Source organism: Taudactylus pleione, unplaced genomic scaffold (genome assembly GCF_031769625.1).
Source record: "Taudactylus pleione unplaced genomic scaffold, aTauple2 ptg000488l, whole genome shotgun sequence".
NCBI classification, from domain to species: Eukaryota; Metazoa; Chordata; class Amphibia; order Anura; family Myobatrachidae; genus Taudactylus; species Taudactylus pleione.
In genome coordinates this window covers 716,532-733,315 of record NW_028284890.1, presented here as the reverse complement: position 1 = coordinate 733,315, position 16,784 = coordinate 716,532, and the positions used below count along the sequence as shown (strand labels likewise).

General features: G+C 41.4%; 1 protein-coding gene across 1 annotated transcript in view; it reads left to right on the top strand.

The window, feature by feature from the left end:
* LOC148502621 (uncharacterized) overlaps positions 1-7,204 on the top strand; it is a 91,058-nt gene extending 83,854 nt beyond the window's left edge. Inside the window, 3 exon segments of the mRNA XM_088449602.1 lie at positions 4,623-4,748; positions 4,751-5,744; positions 5,746-7,204. Coding sequence (XP_088305728.1) covers positions 4,623-4,748; positions 4,751-5,744; positions 5,746-5,806 — 1,181 coding nt within the window. The 3' untranslated portion in view covers positions 5,807-7,204.
* The last annotated feature ends 9,580 nt before the right edge of the window (positions 7,205-16,784 follow it).

Sequence of the window (16,784 nt, the reverse complement as noted above, 5' to 3'; positions counted from 1 at the left end):
GTGGCAGGAGCTGGTCCAGGTATGGCAGTGAGAAGCAAGTAACCCACACAATGTTTTGGATGCAGTGAGGAAACAAGGATATGTGTAACACTGTTCAGCAGAGTCTGGGTGGTCCTGAGGTCTGCATACTAGCAGCTATCTGGTGTAAGCTTGTCCTGCAGGTCTGATACACTGATAAGCAGTTCATTGGCCAGTGCACTAAATTGTAGCCAAGAACAGAGCCAGGTTTGGAACAACATATAAGCAGGAGGATTAGAGCAGAGGTGAATAGTCTCACACAAGCCGGAATCAGTGTATCGGCAGCAGGAAGATCGGAGAAGAAGTGAGTAGCCACACACCAGCTGGGATCTGTAGTAGGTAGTCACACCAGCTGGGATCTGTACATTGTATCCGCAGGCAGAGCAGAGGCAAGAAATCAACACAAGGGGGGGGGGACAGAGCAGAAGTGGGTAGTCAAACACCAGCTGGGATTTATACACAGTATGAGCAGGAGCAGCAGAAGATGGTAATCAAACAAGCAAGGAGTGGAATACTTTATCACCTAGCATTGTGTGCAGGAATAGCTTTGATAGCACTAGCAATCACCTAGAATCAGCTGCTAGGTCTGCCCCTACTTTACAGTGTCAGAGGATGCAGATCTAAGGGCATTAGGACTAGCAGACCACTTGCACATGCACAGATGAACTTCCATAATGCTGGGGACTCAAAATACACCTGTCACACATCTACTCAACCAAGATACTTTAACAGCTTCTCATACTGCTGAAATGGTATAGTTTACACAAAACATATGTAACATGACATGAAATGAGGAGCCGCATTATAGGCCTAAATGTGCAATTCAGAATGCAGATTCCTGATGATCAGGAATCTGTGCAGATGCCAGACCCGTTATGCGCAGATGCAGAATGTGTCTGGGGGCCCGCATGGAGACTGCCAGCAGAATGTCATTGATTGACACTCTGCTGCGGTTTGTGGGTGGGGAGGGGGCGTCAACAGCCTCCGTTACCCAAAACTGAGTTGTGTCACCACTATTGGGGGGAGGGAAGAGGCCAGGATCTCCATAGCCTGATTGAAATTCTCTGGCCTCTTCCTCGCTGCTGCGATGGCCGGCTGCATGACTCTATTAGCAGGCCGATCGTTGCAGAGTATCTGATGCTGCATTTGACAACGCAGCTTGGATAGGTAATGCGGCAGGAGGCGTGATGCTTGCTTGTGAGCAGCTTTGCAATTCCGTCCGCCCTTATACCATCCTATTGGGTGTGTTTTTATAAACTTGTCTCTAGCTAAGTTAGATGGAACTTAACCCACTGTAAGAGCTGCCATGGAGAACATCAATGAAAAGTACTTTTCAGCTACATAACTTGCTGTTTTCTCTAACATCCACTTGGAGGACTCTGGATACTATGGGGAAGAGACATCAGGAGTATGAGAGTTTCCAGTTAATATAAAGTGACCATGCTCCTGTTTCCACACTCCGTACCTCATAGTATCCAGTGTCCATCAGAGGGAGAGAAGGATTCATAATGCAAGTGCAAAAATCCAATGTTTCATTATATGACCTGTGTGCATCTAATACACCAATATTCTTCTAGATAATCTCAATCAGTGGAACTGAAATTACTAAGTATTATTTTATTATTTTTGTGGATTATTTAGAGTGAAAATCTGACTAATATGAAGGCAGAATATACAGAGGGAGAAGAAGAGACGTATGTGACTGATATGAAGGCAGAAGATATAGAGGGAGAAGAAGAGACGTATGTGACTTATTTGAAAGCAGAAGATATAGACAGAGAAGAGACGTATGTGACTGATATGAAGGCAGAAGATACAGAGGGAGAAGAAGAGACGTTTGTGACTGATATGAAGGCAGAAGATACAGAGGGAGAAGAAGAGACGTATGTGACTGATATGAAGGCAGAAGATATAGAGGGAGAAGAAGAGACGTATGTGACTTATATGAAAGCAGAAGATATAGACAGAGAAGAGACGTATGTGACTGATATGAAGGCAGAAGATACAGAGGGAGAAGAAGAGACGTTTGTGACTGATATGAAGACAGAAGATACAGAGGGAGAAGAAGAGACGTATGTGACTGATATGAAGGCAGAAGATATAGAGGGAGAAGAAGAGACGTATGTGACTGATATGAAAGCAGAAGATCCAGAGGGAAAAGAAGAGACATATGTGACTGATATGAAGGTAGAAGATATAGAGGGAGAAGAAGAGATGTATGTGACTAATATAAAGGTAGAAGATATAGAGGGAGAAGAGACTTATGTGATGGGTGATCAGCAGTGTAAGGAGGAGGAAATCCCTACAGATATCAGCACAGGTGAGTAGTAAACACTAATTACAAAAGAGTATCAAATATTCTCTCCATACACCATGATGACAGTGTTCATCTTAATGTTAACCAGTGTCTGTTATATGTGGAGTGTTTGTTTGTACTCTCTATGTGGCTTTGCTTCCCCAGTTCAAAATATACTTCTATGCTAATCATTCAGTATGTACAATAATCTCTTTCTACACCCTCTTCTGCCCCTATTAGACTCCTGCTCTCCTCCTCACATCATGTCACTGTGTGTTACCAGCCCAGAGATCTGACCAGTCTCCTTCCCACACTCTCTGGTATATCTCATACATCAGGAGCCATCAATCCCTATTATACTCCTGCTCTCCCCCTCACATCATGTAACTGTGTGTTTCCAGCCCAGAGATTTGACCAGTCTCCTCCCCACACTCTCTGGTGTATCTCTTACATCAGGAGCCATCAGCCCCTATTATACTCCTGCTCTCCCCCTCACATACTGTCACTGTGTGTTACCAGCCCAGAGATCTGACCAGTCTCCTCCTCACACTCTCTGGTGTATCTCATACATCAGTGTAGGGGACGTAGCTATAATGATTAAATCACTGGTCAGTGTGATGAAACCCCATGTAACATAATCCTACTGACTTGCTTCTGTTCCCTGCTCTGCCTTTCTGCTTTTTTTCCTCTTTCTGCTGTTGCCCATCTGTGCTCTTCACCATTCTCCTACCCGTCCTGCTGCCTCTCCTCCTCTATGCCCTGCGCCATTCCCCTACCCTGTCCTGCTGCCTGCCCCGCACAGTGCCATGCGCCATTCCCCTATCCTGTCCTGATGCCTCCCTCGCTCTGTGCACTCCACCATTCCCTACTCTGTCCTACTGCCTCCCCCCTCTGCGCCCTGCACCATTCCCTTACCCTGTCCTGCTGCCTCCCATGCTCTATGCCCTTCACCATTCCCCTACCCTGTCCTGCTGCCTCCCCTGCTCTGTGCCCTGCACCATTCCCCTACCCTGTCCTGCTGCCTCCCCCGCTCTGTGCCCTGCACCATTCCCCTACCCTGTCCTGCTGCCTCCCCAGCTGTGCCCTGCACCATTCCCCTACCCTGTCCTGCTGCCTCCCTGCTCTGTGCCCTGCACCATTCCCCTACTCTCTCCTGCTGCCTCCCCCGTTCTGTGCCCTGCACCATTCCCCTACCCTATCCTGCTGCCTCCCCCGCTCTGTGCCCTGAACCATTCCCCTACGCTGTCCTGCTGCCTCCCCCGCTCTGTGCCATCATTCTGTGTAGCTCTGTCCTATCGCTCTCCTTCCCTCTCAGCGGTTATATACAGTGACTCATTACCCTAAGTTAGTAACATGACTCTGTTGGGGCTACTCTCCCTGAGGATGACCAGAGGACCATATAGAGGCTGCTTTTGCTACATATATATCCACCTGGAGAACTTTGTGTAGTGTGGACGCAGTTGTTGGTAATTAGCCCACAAGTTTCCCGTGTGTATGTGTGAGAGCGTTCTAGATGGGTTTTGTGGTTCACCAACGTCACTGACTAATGAGGCTTCCTGCTCTGTGATGATGGCTAGGGAACGTTACCCAGCAAAGTCTGCATTTGGGGCGGAGATATACATTGGTGATGTGCTATCTGCCTGTCCCTTGGGCTGGGTCTCTGGCATATGCTGATAATGTGGGTGTGGTATTTTATCTGTTTAAAGAGAATCTTATTTGTTGGTTCATTTCTAAATGAAATAATGTGGTCATAGCTCATACCTGCAAATTAAACAAATAAACGCTTTATTTATTATAGTAACATGGTGGAGTGATGGTTAGCATTACTGCCACACAGCACTGAGTTCAATTCCCAGCCAAGGTGCTTTGTGGAGTTTGTATGTGTTTCTTCCAAAAATCATACTGGTAGGTTAATTGGCTTCTGACACAAATTAATCATAATGTGAGTGCGAGTAGATATGGTGGGAATATAGATTGTAAGCTCCATTGGTGCAGGGACTGATGCGAATGTCTAAATATTCTTTGTAAAGTTCTGCTCAGTATGTCTGTGCTATATAAAGATCTCTTACTAATAATACAGTTATTGTATTTCCAGCAGATGGACGCACAAGCAGGAATACCTTGGAGAGAGATCTCATCTTGACTACAGATATTAAAACAGAAGATAACTTAACACAGGAATCTCCAAGAGATAATCCCGTTACACTAAATTTACATCCAGTACCTCACAGTGCAGCTATATCATCTGATTTTTATAATTATCAGGATTGGTCTCCTGATACCTCAGCTTTTGTTACAAATAGTGCAGCTCATACACCTGATAAATTATTTCCATGTTCTGAGTGTGGGAAATGTTTTAAACATAAATCATATCTTGTTACACATCAGAGAAGTCACACAGATGAGAAACCATTTTCATGCTCTGAGTGTAGGAAATGTTTAAAGATAAATCCAACCTTATTGCACATCAGAGAAGTCACACAGGTGAGAGGCCATTTTTATGCTCTGTGTGTGGGAAATATTTTACACGGAAATCACATCTAGTTACACATAAGAGAAATCACACAGGTGAGAAACCATTTTCATGCTCTGAGTGTGGGAAATGTTTTAAAGATAAATCAAATCTTGTTACACATCAGAGAAGTCACACAGGTGAGAAACCATTTCCATGCTCTGAGTGTGGGAAATGTTTTACAGTGAAATCACATCTTGTTAAGCATCAGAAAAGTCACACAGGGGAGAAGCCATTTTTATGCTCTGAGTGTGGGAAATGTTTTGCACATAAAGCAAATCTAATTACACATCAGAGAAGTCACACAGGTGAGAAACCATTTTCATGCTCTGAGTGTGGGAATTGTTTTAAAAATAAATCACATCTTGTTACACATCAAAGAAGTCACACAGGTGAGAAACCATTTTCATGCTCTGAGTGTGGGAAATGTTTTACATTGAAATCACATCTTGTTAAGCATCAGAAAAGTCACACAGGGGAGAAGCCATTTTTATGCTCTGAGTGTGGGAAATGTTTTACACATAAACCAAATCTAATTACACATCAGAGAAGTCACACAGGTGAGAAACCATTTTCATGCTCTGAGTGTGGGAAATGTTTTACACAGAAATCAGATCTTGTTAAACATCAGAGAAGTCACACAGGGGAGAAACCGTTTCCATGTTCTGAGTGTGGAAAATGTTTCACACAGAAATCAGATCTTGTTACACATCAAAGAAGTCACACAGGTGAGAAACCATTTCCATGTTCTCAGTGTGGGAAATGTTTTACCCAGAAATCACAGCTTGTTATACATCCAAGAAGTCACACAGGTGAGAAACCATTTCCATGTTCTCAGTGTGGGAAATGTTTTACCCAGAAATCACAGCTTGTTATACATCAGAGAAGTCACACAGGTGAGAGGCCATTTTCATGCTGTCTGTGGGAAATATTTTACACGGAAATCATATCTTGTCACACATAAAAGATCACATAGGTGAGAAACCAATTCCATGCTCTAAGTCACACCTTAGCAGACATGAGATTTCACACAAGAGAAAAGCATTTATATGAGCTGACACAAAACAGGGTTGCAGGAACACTCCAGTCACGCAGTATTTAACATTTGAAATGATCCATCTGCAGATAATTGGTATGTGTGCCATTAATATAAAAAGAGGAGAAATGTACGTGCTAGGGAAATTTTAACAATAAATAATGAATGTAGGGTTTGCTAAAGATGCAAGACAAATATATCATATTTTAGTATGAACTGTCCCAGGGGCAGTGACAGATTTCACTATCGAGGTTATTTGGATGTTGCTACAAGCCGCTGTTGCAGCTTACCTTCTTGCTCCCCAGCTGTCACTCCCCATCCGGGATGCCGTGTTCTTCTGCCTGCAGCTTCAGACAGCCTCCTCTGTTGCCAGGCAACATAGATGCCGAACTAAGATGGTGCTTGCTGGGAGATCAGGACACTGGGCAGCCGCACATACTTCTGGAACCACTGGATGACGGCCATTGGCTCAGCTGTTGGCCATTAGTTAATCTTCAGCCTTGCTTGCTATTGGTGCAATATCATTGAAAAATGTGCCAGTCCAGCGCCATCTTGCCGGTTATAGCGTACCCTTAGCACGTGTACTCCAGTTCTGTCAAGTCGGACTTTTGATCATGAGACTCTTCTGCATGGCTATGACTCCTGTGGAACATCTATTTGTTCACTCGCAGTTGTCATCTAGAGCAGTGTCACCCACGTGTAAGACCAGACGGCAACCTAAGTACAAGTGAGCATTTCCAGCTCTAAGGGAATATTCATATCAAAACAAGGGGGTGGAAAGGGACGGGTTGTCTTGAGTGGTGCATTGTTATCAAGTAAAATATAACCTTTACTAAGTCAAATATAAGGGAATGGGGAAAGGGGTAATAGGTCACACAATGCCTATTGTGATTGCAAGACTACCCTGGTTATAATGACATGTTTATTTTAGTATCGTATAGTCACATTCAGGGGTGCTACTCAGGGATATATCACTACTACATTACACATCAAGAAAATCCCAATACCAGATTATAGATTACAATCAGTATAATATAGTGTGTGTATACCTCTTGGTACAATAGATATTAGATTATAGCTACTTAATAGTCATGTTTGTTATCTTCATATATAAACTCCATCATATGGAGATCAATATACTGTAATAAACACATTTAATCTAGCATATTCTCCGTGTTTCTTATTGAATGTGCATGCCTGGAAAGGCCCATGCTACATATTTGTGTGTTATTTGAATGAGATTTATAACACAGGTCTTCAAAATTTAAGGTATTGAAAGCTTTTTTAATAATACTTTTTTATTCTTAATTATACTGTGTACATCAAGAAATAGTTTATTAAAAAAAATTAGCACATCACATTTACCTATAAGGGGTTTACAAACATTTTTAAGAAAAAACAAGAAGTTTAATTGTTTTTGACATTTATTGTGAAATGTGATGTGTAGATGATATCACTGTTTTTGTCTTAATTACATAATAAAATAACAATAAAATCAAGCAATAATAGAAACAAAACCATACTTATTGAAAAAATCGTTAATATCTTGTTTTTTTTGTCTTCAAACTTCATTTTGTCGCTTTTCGCTTATAAGCTTATAAGTTGTTGTGTGTGCAATGTACCTTTAGACAGTATGGGGTTTAGGCCCTTTGTAAATTTCAGCTCCAGGCACATGTGGACCTTACTGAATAACATGATGTGATATGCAAAATCGGGAGTCATTTTCGTGTTCAGAAGCCAAAAATCTATACATATCACATAAATTTGTTAAAAAAGCTTTTTCATTGCGGACTTGTGTTATTAATCTGGCGATCGCAGACCTGTGTCACTGTAACACTTGTGTCCTCTATACTGTGTCACTGTAACACTTGTGTCCTCTATACTGTGTCACTGTAACACTTGTGTCCTCTATACTGTGTCACTGTAACACTTGTGTCCTCTATACTGTGTCACTGTAACACTTGTCTCCTCTATACTGTGTCACTGTAACACTTGTCTCCTCTATAATGTGTCACTGTAACACTTGTGTCCTCTATACTGTGTCACTGTAACACTTGTGCCCTCTATACTGTGTCACTGTAACACTTGTCTCCTCTATACTGTGTCACTGTAACACTTGTGTCCTCTATACTGTGTCACTGTAACACTTGTGTCCTCTATACTGTGTCACTGTAACACTTGTCTCCTCTATACTGTGTCACTGTAACACTTGTCTCCTCTATAATGTGTCACTGTAACACTTGTGTCCTCTATACTGTGTCACTGTAACACTTGTGCCCTCTATACTGTGTCACTGTAACACTTGTGCCCTCTATACTGTGCCACTGTAACACTTGTGCCCTATATACTGTGTCACTGTAACACTTGTGTCCTCTATACTGTGTCACTGTAATACTTGTGTCCTCTATACTATGTCACTGTAACACTTGTGTCCTCTATACTATGTCATTGTAACACTCGTGTCCTCTATACTATGTCACTGTAACACTTGTGTCCTCTATACTATGTCACTGTAACACTCGTGTCCTCTATACTGTCACTGTAACACTTGTGTCCTCTATACTATGTCACTGTAACACTTGTGTCCTCTATACGATGGGCCTGAGTCAGAGCCGCTCGTAAGCGGCCGCTCGTTCGTTCTGAGCGATGTTTGCCCAACTGCGCATGCGTACGGATCGTAATACGCATGTGCGAACCAGTCAGTGCGGCCGAAAATCGTTTGTTCGCTAAATAGCGAGTGCCTGCTATTTTGAGTGACAGGAGGAGGCGTATGTGGGTGGTAACAGGGGAAGGTGCTTGAAAACGGGGAGTGGAGAAACGAACGCAGGCGTGCTTAAATGTCAAAACGGGTGTTTTAAGGGTGTGCATAATTAAAACAGCAGCGTCATTGACCACGTCACTGGGTTATTTTATAGCCAGAACTGCTCGCAAAATTGTGGTAGCAAAAACCAACCACAAGAATAGCGAGCAGTTCATACGCTGGTGGATGTACTCGATTAATCTAATAAATAGCGGACATGACGTAGGATGTGAGCGGCCAGGGGATGTTTTGTACCAAAAAACGACCGCAAGTTTTGTTCGCTCGTTCAGACATAGAGGCGTGAACAGACCGCAAAGAGCGAACGGTTCATTTGAATAGCCACCCCTTTTTTCTGAACAAACGACCCCAAATAACGACCGGCTCTGAATCAGGCCCTAAATGTCCAATTTTTATTGTGGTTATTGTATAGGAACGCCAAAGAAGAGCAGTAAAAAAAAATCCACACCAACAAAGGAAACGATTACAAGAAAGAAACATGCAATGACACCATCAGAAACTGAAGGTAAATAACATTATTTACTTTGCTTTAAAAAATGTTGAACATTATACATAAAATGATTAAATTATATATATAAAAAAATATATACACAGGAGAAAAGAGAAAAAGAAGAATTTCTTTTGTTGAGGAAGAATATGACAGTGAAAGTGAACCAAGGACAGCGGACGCGGCAATGACCATATTGGACACAGGTATGCATGTTTAACCAAAATGTACAATGTATTTACTTAGTAGAAACATTGAATAATTATTGATTATAATTTTTAAGCTATAAAACTTAAAGGAGAGTTTTGTTCATTATGGTTGTGCTTGAAATAGTCAGTCAGAATTACAATGCAAACATTACCACACATTATTGTTGATATTATATGTCTCACCCTCTCATTACTCTAACCCTTATTTTCTAGTGTTAGTCGATGGTGCCCAAGTGCGCATGCGCACGACGGAGGAGGCTCCGTCGTGCGCATGCGCGAGACCCGAATAACAACGGCCAAGCTGTCGTTATGGGTCTTGCACCAAAGTGCTGTCGATGTTGATTGAGAGCACGCCCCCTTTGGTGGGCGTGGCTGCCCAGACAGAGGCGTTCCCATGGGAACGCCTACCATCTGGGTCCGGCCCCACTGACATCACTAGTGATGTCAGTGGGAGTGCTTTTGGCTCTGATAGAGCCAAAATCACTCCTGAGCCTGCGGCAGCGATACCCTACTGCAGGGTCTCGTTTCAAGCCCGATGGTTGTGATGGTCTTGACCATCGCGACCATCATTTTGGCCGCTCGCTATAGCTGTGGGTGGTCACCCACAGCTATGCGAGCGGCCAGGAGGCCGCTCTAAAAAACCAGAGGGCTGGCCCTGATTCAGAGCGAGCGCTCTGTCAGAGCATCCGGCTCTGAATCAGGGCCTCTGTCCCTTAGTGCCTAAATCCAACCCTACCCCCAACTACATTAGTTAATTGGAGTGGGGAGCATTTATTACATTTAAGTCTTAGAAAGTTCATTCACGATCTAAAGAAAATTGCATTCTGGATATATATATATATAAATTGGATATAAATATGTAAAAACTCGATATGGTTAACTTTTAATCTTCGTCGTGGTTAGTTCATCCAAAACAAGACAGATGTTCTATTCCCATAAAAGTATCTTTCATTGCTAAGACAATTTTGTCAATTAAAGACTTGTGGATAAAATGTAACTGTGAAACGGGGAAGCTGTGCACTCGAACACTTTGCTCCAAATGTACTAAGCTCTGGAAAGTGATTAGCTGGACAGTGATAAACTACCAGCCAATAAGCTCCTAACTATCATTTTTCTAACACAGCCTGAAACATGACAGTTAGCAGCTGAGTTGTTGGCTGTTTATCACTTTCCAGTGTATAACTTTTCACAGCTTAGTACATCTGTCCCTCAGGGACAAGCACAGTGAGAATAGTATTCTTGTTTACTATGAAATGATTGCAGCATGATGCAAGATTATATAATATACTGGACTTCAACTAAGGTACAGGAAAATACTGTTTTCTTATTTTCAGTAGATTGTAAAAGTGTATGAGAACTCCTGTTATCTGTTGTGCTTACACCCAGCAGTATATTTTTTTTAATGAACGTTTATGACTAACTCTGGTGAATATCCACAATATTTTTTGGGAAATCACAAAGCTGTCTCATCAATGAAAAAGACTTATGGAAATAGAACATCTAGATTGTATGTGAGTACAGTACACATTTGTTTAAATTAAACTTAAAATACCTGAGAACACCTATTGCATAGTGAGTGGAGTACACCACTTTTTTATTCATCAACTCTTCATTGTGGGATTCTGCAAGAACTGATGATTACATAAAGGGAATCTGATTTAGTACATATTTAGTACACACTCCACTAGTGATTTTTCTTGGGTTATCAATATTCATAACAGAATATGATTTTATGACATTGGTAAAACATTAATATGTTGGAATCGTAAAGCAGAAAACACAGAAAGAACAGTTCCTTCTGACCAGGAAGAAACCGTAGGTGAAAGAGCAGCCAGGACTATAACCACAGTACAAGATTTTCTTGACACAGGTATGTCTGTTTCAAAATAATCAAAGACTATCTAACTTTCATTCACTGTACTGTTCTACATCGACATAATCACTACATACCGTTGTTATAATGTAATGTTATAAAATTTTCATTTTTGAAATTGTTTATTTTTTCTATTAATCAACATAAAAAAATATATATATATATTTTTTTTTAAATATACTGTATGTATATATATATATATATATATATATAAAATTGTTTTTTATAATTGCAGGAGGACAAAGTACAATAGATAGTAACATAGATACTGCATCTGGAGCATCATCCTCACCAAACTTGCAATCAAATGAAGAAAATGCACCTCAAAGAGAGACTATTAGTAGGGACCCAATAAATATTATACATAAAAAAAGTAAGAAGTTTTTATTTTTTAATATCTTTGCGTTTATTTACATAATTTTAAATTTGTTATATTAATACTGCAATAATAGAGCATTGTGAATGGAAGGAACAGAAAATAAGAGAAGATCACAAATGGTTTGAACAAAGGAGAAGAGAAGATCGGGAATGGTTTGAACAAAGGAGAAGAGAAGATCGGGAATGGTTTGAATAAAGGAGAAGATCAAGAATGGATAGAAGAACAAAGGACAGAAGATCTGGTATGGATGGAACAACATTTTAACAGCCTGGCGCAGAGCATGAACCAGATTTCAAATATACAGCTAAATCACTCATGCAGTTGGAAAATGGTAGGCCAGTACTTTGGTCAAATGACTACAATGATTGATGTGCTTTTTAGTCATCTCCAACAGATGGACAGCCACTTTATCCATATGGTAGTGTGACAGCATCAAGGCAACACAAACACAAGATTGATTGCCAACCAACTGTAGCTGTTGACGGACAATATCAAAAGAAGATCCTCTGAAGTAGATCCACATCTACAAACTGAACAGGTTGTAATGCCATCAACATACAGTGTAGTCCAGCAAATACATGAAGAAAATAGAGAGCTTCAGATGAGGATGGAAATGGAACGGATGCAATTCTCAAGCCAGGAAGAACAGGACCCGGAACCAAGAACTGATGAACCATGATTTTTAAAAGTAAAATAGATTTTTGATTGTAACCCTATAAATATATTGATTTTTTGTCAGGGGTTGAGGATGTGTTTTGTTACACTCCTTTTTTTTGGTGGGGTAAAAGATGTTTTGTTGGGGGTATTTTTTTTTTGAGTTAGACTGGGCGTAAGGGTGCGCAGGACCCTGGTGCGCAGGACTCTGTGATGACAGCACAAGGATATCGGGCTGAGAGTAGGACTTGGGGACCAGGTGCTGGTTGTTTTTTCTTTCTGGAAGATTGAAGTTTCATGCCATGTTTGTTTTCCTCTGCCGTTGTGTCCAGGAGAAGTGGGGCGGCATGAAGGGACCAGCCTGCCACTAGACGTGGAGGAACCAACGAGGCTGGCATAGAGCTGAAAAGGCGGTGGACAGACGGTAAGCGCAATATATTCTCTGGGGCTTCCCCCACAACATTTTGTTTTAAAATAAATACTTGAATAAAAAAGGGATAGTCATCATCCCAGCTTAAGGGATGCTCACTGTAATTACCATTACTAGAATACAAACAGTGGCCCTAATTCTACAAGTAACACAAGTGCAACTCTGCAGTCAGACGATTCTTGCATTCTTCGTATATACATCTTAGTTACAGTGCACGTATGCAAACTAGTCACTAAAATAGGGAATGTGATTGCAATGTATACACAGGCCCACCTGGAAGTGATTGACACCAAGTATCATTGGTGGGTGGTGTGGGAGTGTGGTCAAGCAAGTGCAGGCGTGTCACTGTATATGAATAAAGTTGCAGGGGTATGTATAATTTATCCATTGCAAACCTATATGCAGCCTGAGCAATCACTGTGTGAAGGGGGAGGATTTATGTTGTGCTGCGTCTCTAAGTATTGAGCCAAGTGTATTGTGATGGCATTCATTTCAAAAACTTTTCAGCGTGCGTGTGCAGGATTGCTATCTGTGCTGAATCAAGCCCAGTGTCAGCTACCCAGCTACAGAATGCAAAACATAGGCATGCAGAAGGTAAGTTTCAGAGGTTAAGGGAGTGTTAGGTCTAGGCACAACCGGTGCGTTAGGGCTAAGTTGCGGGAGGGGGATTTTAGGTTGAGGCACCACCAAGAGGGACTTGGGGTTAGGCACCCACGACAAGGGGGTTAGGCACCACAGTGGGGGAGTTAGGTACCATAGGGGGAGGTTAGGCACCACTAAGGGAGGGTTCCAGTTAGGAGTTGGGGGAGAAGGGGAGGGTTAGTATACTTTCCATGCCCAGTCAGGATCTTCAGAGTTTGTGATTGCAACATCAGTATTTTGTGAGATACTTACCAGCCGTCAGAATTTCATACACAAAGCTATAGAAAATAGTTGGCTAAATATTTATTATACGAAAGAAGAACTGTTTCAATAATTTAGGACTGTGTGTTATTGTTTTAAATAACATATTGGAGTATAGTTAGATTTTAATCTTATTTTTTTTTCATAGCTAATAGAGGAATTTGAACTAGTGAAAATGGATTTAAAAAATACAAGTCAATAAATAAAAAACATTTATACAAATACAATAACAAAATTATACAAAGAAAAACATGTAATGTATTGTTTAATTTGTCTTAAGCAAAGTATTTCTTTTTTATTTGCATCAATACGAAATAATGTATATTTCATATTTTTTAGCTTGTAAATAAACTAAAATGTTATGTTGATTTGCTAAATTTATGTTGATTTGCTTTGTGAATAAAACATGGCTTGCATTATTTTTTTAACTTTAAATAAAAAATAATAAACATAAGTCTTTATTGTATTTTTTATCAAGATATGTAATATCGACTTGCCATATAAAATTAAACATGCGTGTGTTTGTGTATACAAACACAAATGCAGGTCCGTTTATAGGGGCAGGTGACCCGTGCAATTACAAAGGGCGCTCCGCTCCTACCCCTGCTTACAGGAACGCTGGCCTCTGAAGCTACCGGAGGCTAAAGAAGCATTTACTTCAGAGAACAGCAGCATTCCCAGTAGTGCACTGCGAGGGTGAAATCATTGTTACCCACGCGGTGCAGAGCCTACCCTGCACACCAGATGGATAAAGTTAGATCAAGACAGAGGCGCAAGGCAGCAGCAGCAGTAGCGGCGCTCGGAGGTTGGAGAAGACAAAGTGGTCAGGTAAGTAATACTAAGTAGGCTGGGGGCGCGGCATATGGGGCACTACTATATGTGAAAAAAACAACGGGACAATGCATAAGTGGCACTGCAAAAGGGTCAAAGCTACAGGAGGCAGTGCATAAGGGCCAAAAATATAGGAGGTACTGCATAAGGGCCACAAATACAGGAGGCGCTGCACAAGGGCCACAAATACAGGAGGCGCTGCATAAGGGGCATAAATACAGGAGGCACTGCATAAGGGCCACAAATACACGGGGGCACTATTGCCTGAGAGCCAGTGGGGGGGGCAGCCTGTGAGCTGAAGGGTTGGAATGGCAAGGGAGGGGACTGGAGTGACACATGTAGGAGCTGAAGTGTGTATTAGGTGAACCTTGCTCTTTCAATGTATTTTATGTGGTTCTGGATTTCAAAACATTTAATTTACCTGCTGTTAAATTTTTTTTGTGACGGCTTCCACAATTGCTATATTGGACTCCACCAGGGATATTTAAAGAAGGCACTGGGACACGCTATCGATGGTTAATGGAGTGCACCCTTATCTGTGTGTGTATATATATATATATATATATATATATATATATATGTGTATTAAAAATGCCCACAGCAGAAAAGCAGGCCTACTACATATTTGCTTCTAAAGCTAGAGGCAGGACTAAAGACAGACGTCTATATTCAAAGGTCTGTCTAGATCTAGATGCCAGAACCCCGACGGATGGCTTCCAGAATGAAGGTAAGCAAAACTATAGTAGCTGTTAGCTATGGGGAGGGTTAGTTTTAGGCCCCCCATGAGGTTTAAGATTAGGCTAGGGGAAGGGGGGGATTATGTTTAGACATCCCCCTTGTAGGGTTAGGATACGTATCCCGTATATACAGTATGTGATTACAGGAAGCGTGTTTAAAAACTTTGATTAAAAACAAACAAACAAGGGTATAGTTAGGTATGAAAATGGGATTTTGTTAGCATTCTCTATTTGGTTTCTCGGTATATTATCTATCTAACTTGCCCTCTAATAAGGGACAGGTATGGTCGTTGTAAACGGGATGGCCGGCTATTTTTAGATGGTGTATGAAGGCAGAACTCGTGCATTCGCCTGGGGTTAGCCATCTACATTGCTGTCTGTTACATGGCGGATCTGGACAATTACGGGACTTAGCGAGACTCATCTGACTGATGTGACTTCTTGGTTGGCTTTTGTCGGTATTGTGACAGTGAAGGGAGATTGTTTACTTACTATGTATTGTGATCGGTATTGTCATAGTTATGGATGTTTATATGGGAAGTGGGCTTCAGACTGCACACCTTGAACATATATATATAATTGGAGGTTCTACCTGTGGAGACAATTGATATATGCACAAAAAAAAGAAGTACAGGTGCTCAACTCCAAATTAACTGTATATAAATACATTTTTGCAATGAATAGTTTTTTGGCATAATCTTGGCCAAGGTTATGGGCCTATCCACCGCTGCCGGGTAGGTCCCTAACATACTAGGATTCAAATCCACAGCGCAGGACACCCCCAAACTGGCCCAGCAAAGCCACCCCAGGGCACCGCCATAGTAAGAAAAGTGCAGTGTAAAAGAGATAGTTAAGAGCAGCCTAGGCTGCATATAAAGAATGAAAATAAAAAGTGAAGTACATATATAATAAACAGTGAAGGGTTAAAATGTGTTAACACATTTTAACCCTTCACTGTTTGTTTACAACACACTATGGGCCTGATTCAGCAAAGGACACAGATGCGAATTTGCACGCACCCAGTTGTTTTGCACTGCGCATGCGTATGAGTGGCAGTGCACCCGCGCAAACTGCCCAATGCAATTGGATACCGATCGCAGGGAGCACGCAGTCTCATTGTACATTGATTGACAGGAAGTGACCGTTCGACCATTACAGGCACATTAATAATTAAGCCCCTGCGATGGAAGATGCAGCCTGAGCTCTTACTGCGTGCAGGAAGTTTAGCAATTCTGCGAGAGGGTCAGGTCAACCACTATTGTGTGCATGGGTCCGATGTAGAGACAAACTTCTAAACGGAAATCCCAGTGAAAAAATTGAATATATAAAAATCATGATACAAAGATCAGTAAATGATGAGATAATAAGTGAAGAAGAATCCAAATATGTAATTAAGTAAAATCCAGTTCTCCCAGTAATTTATATCTTACCAAAGATACATAAGGATCAACAAAACCCACCGGGATGCCCCATTATTGCGGGAACTGACTCAGTTTCCTCTAACCTATCACACTTCTTCGATTCATTTTTACAACCAGAAGTTATCAAACTAAAATCCTATGTAAAGGATACAATGGATGTAATTAGAAAAATATAGGGAA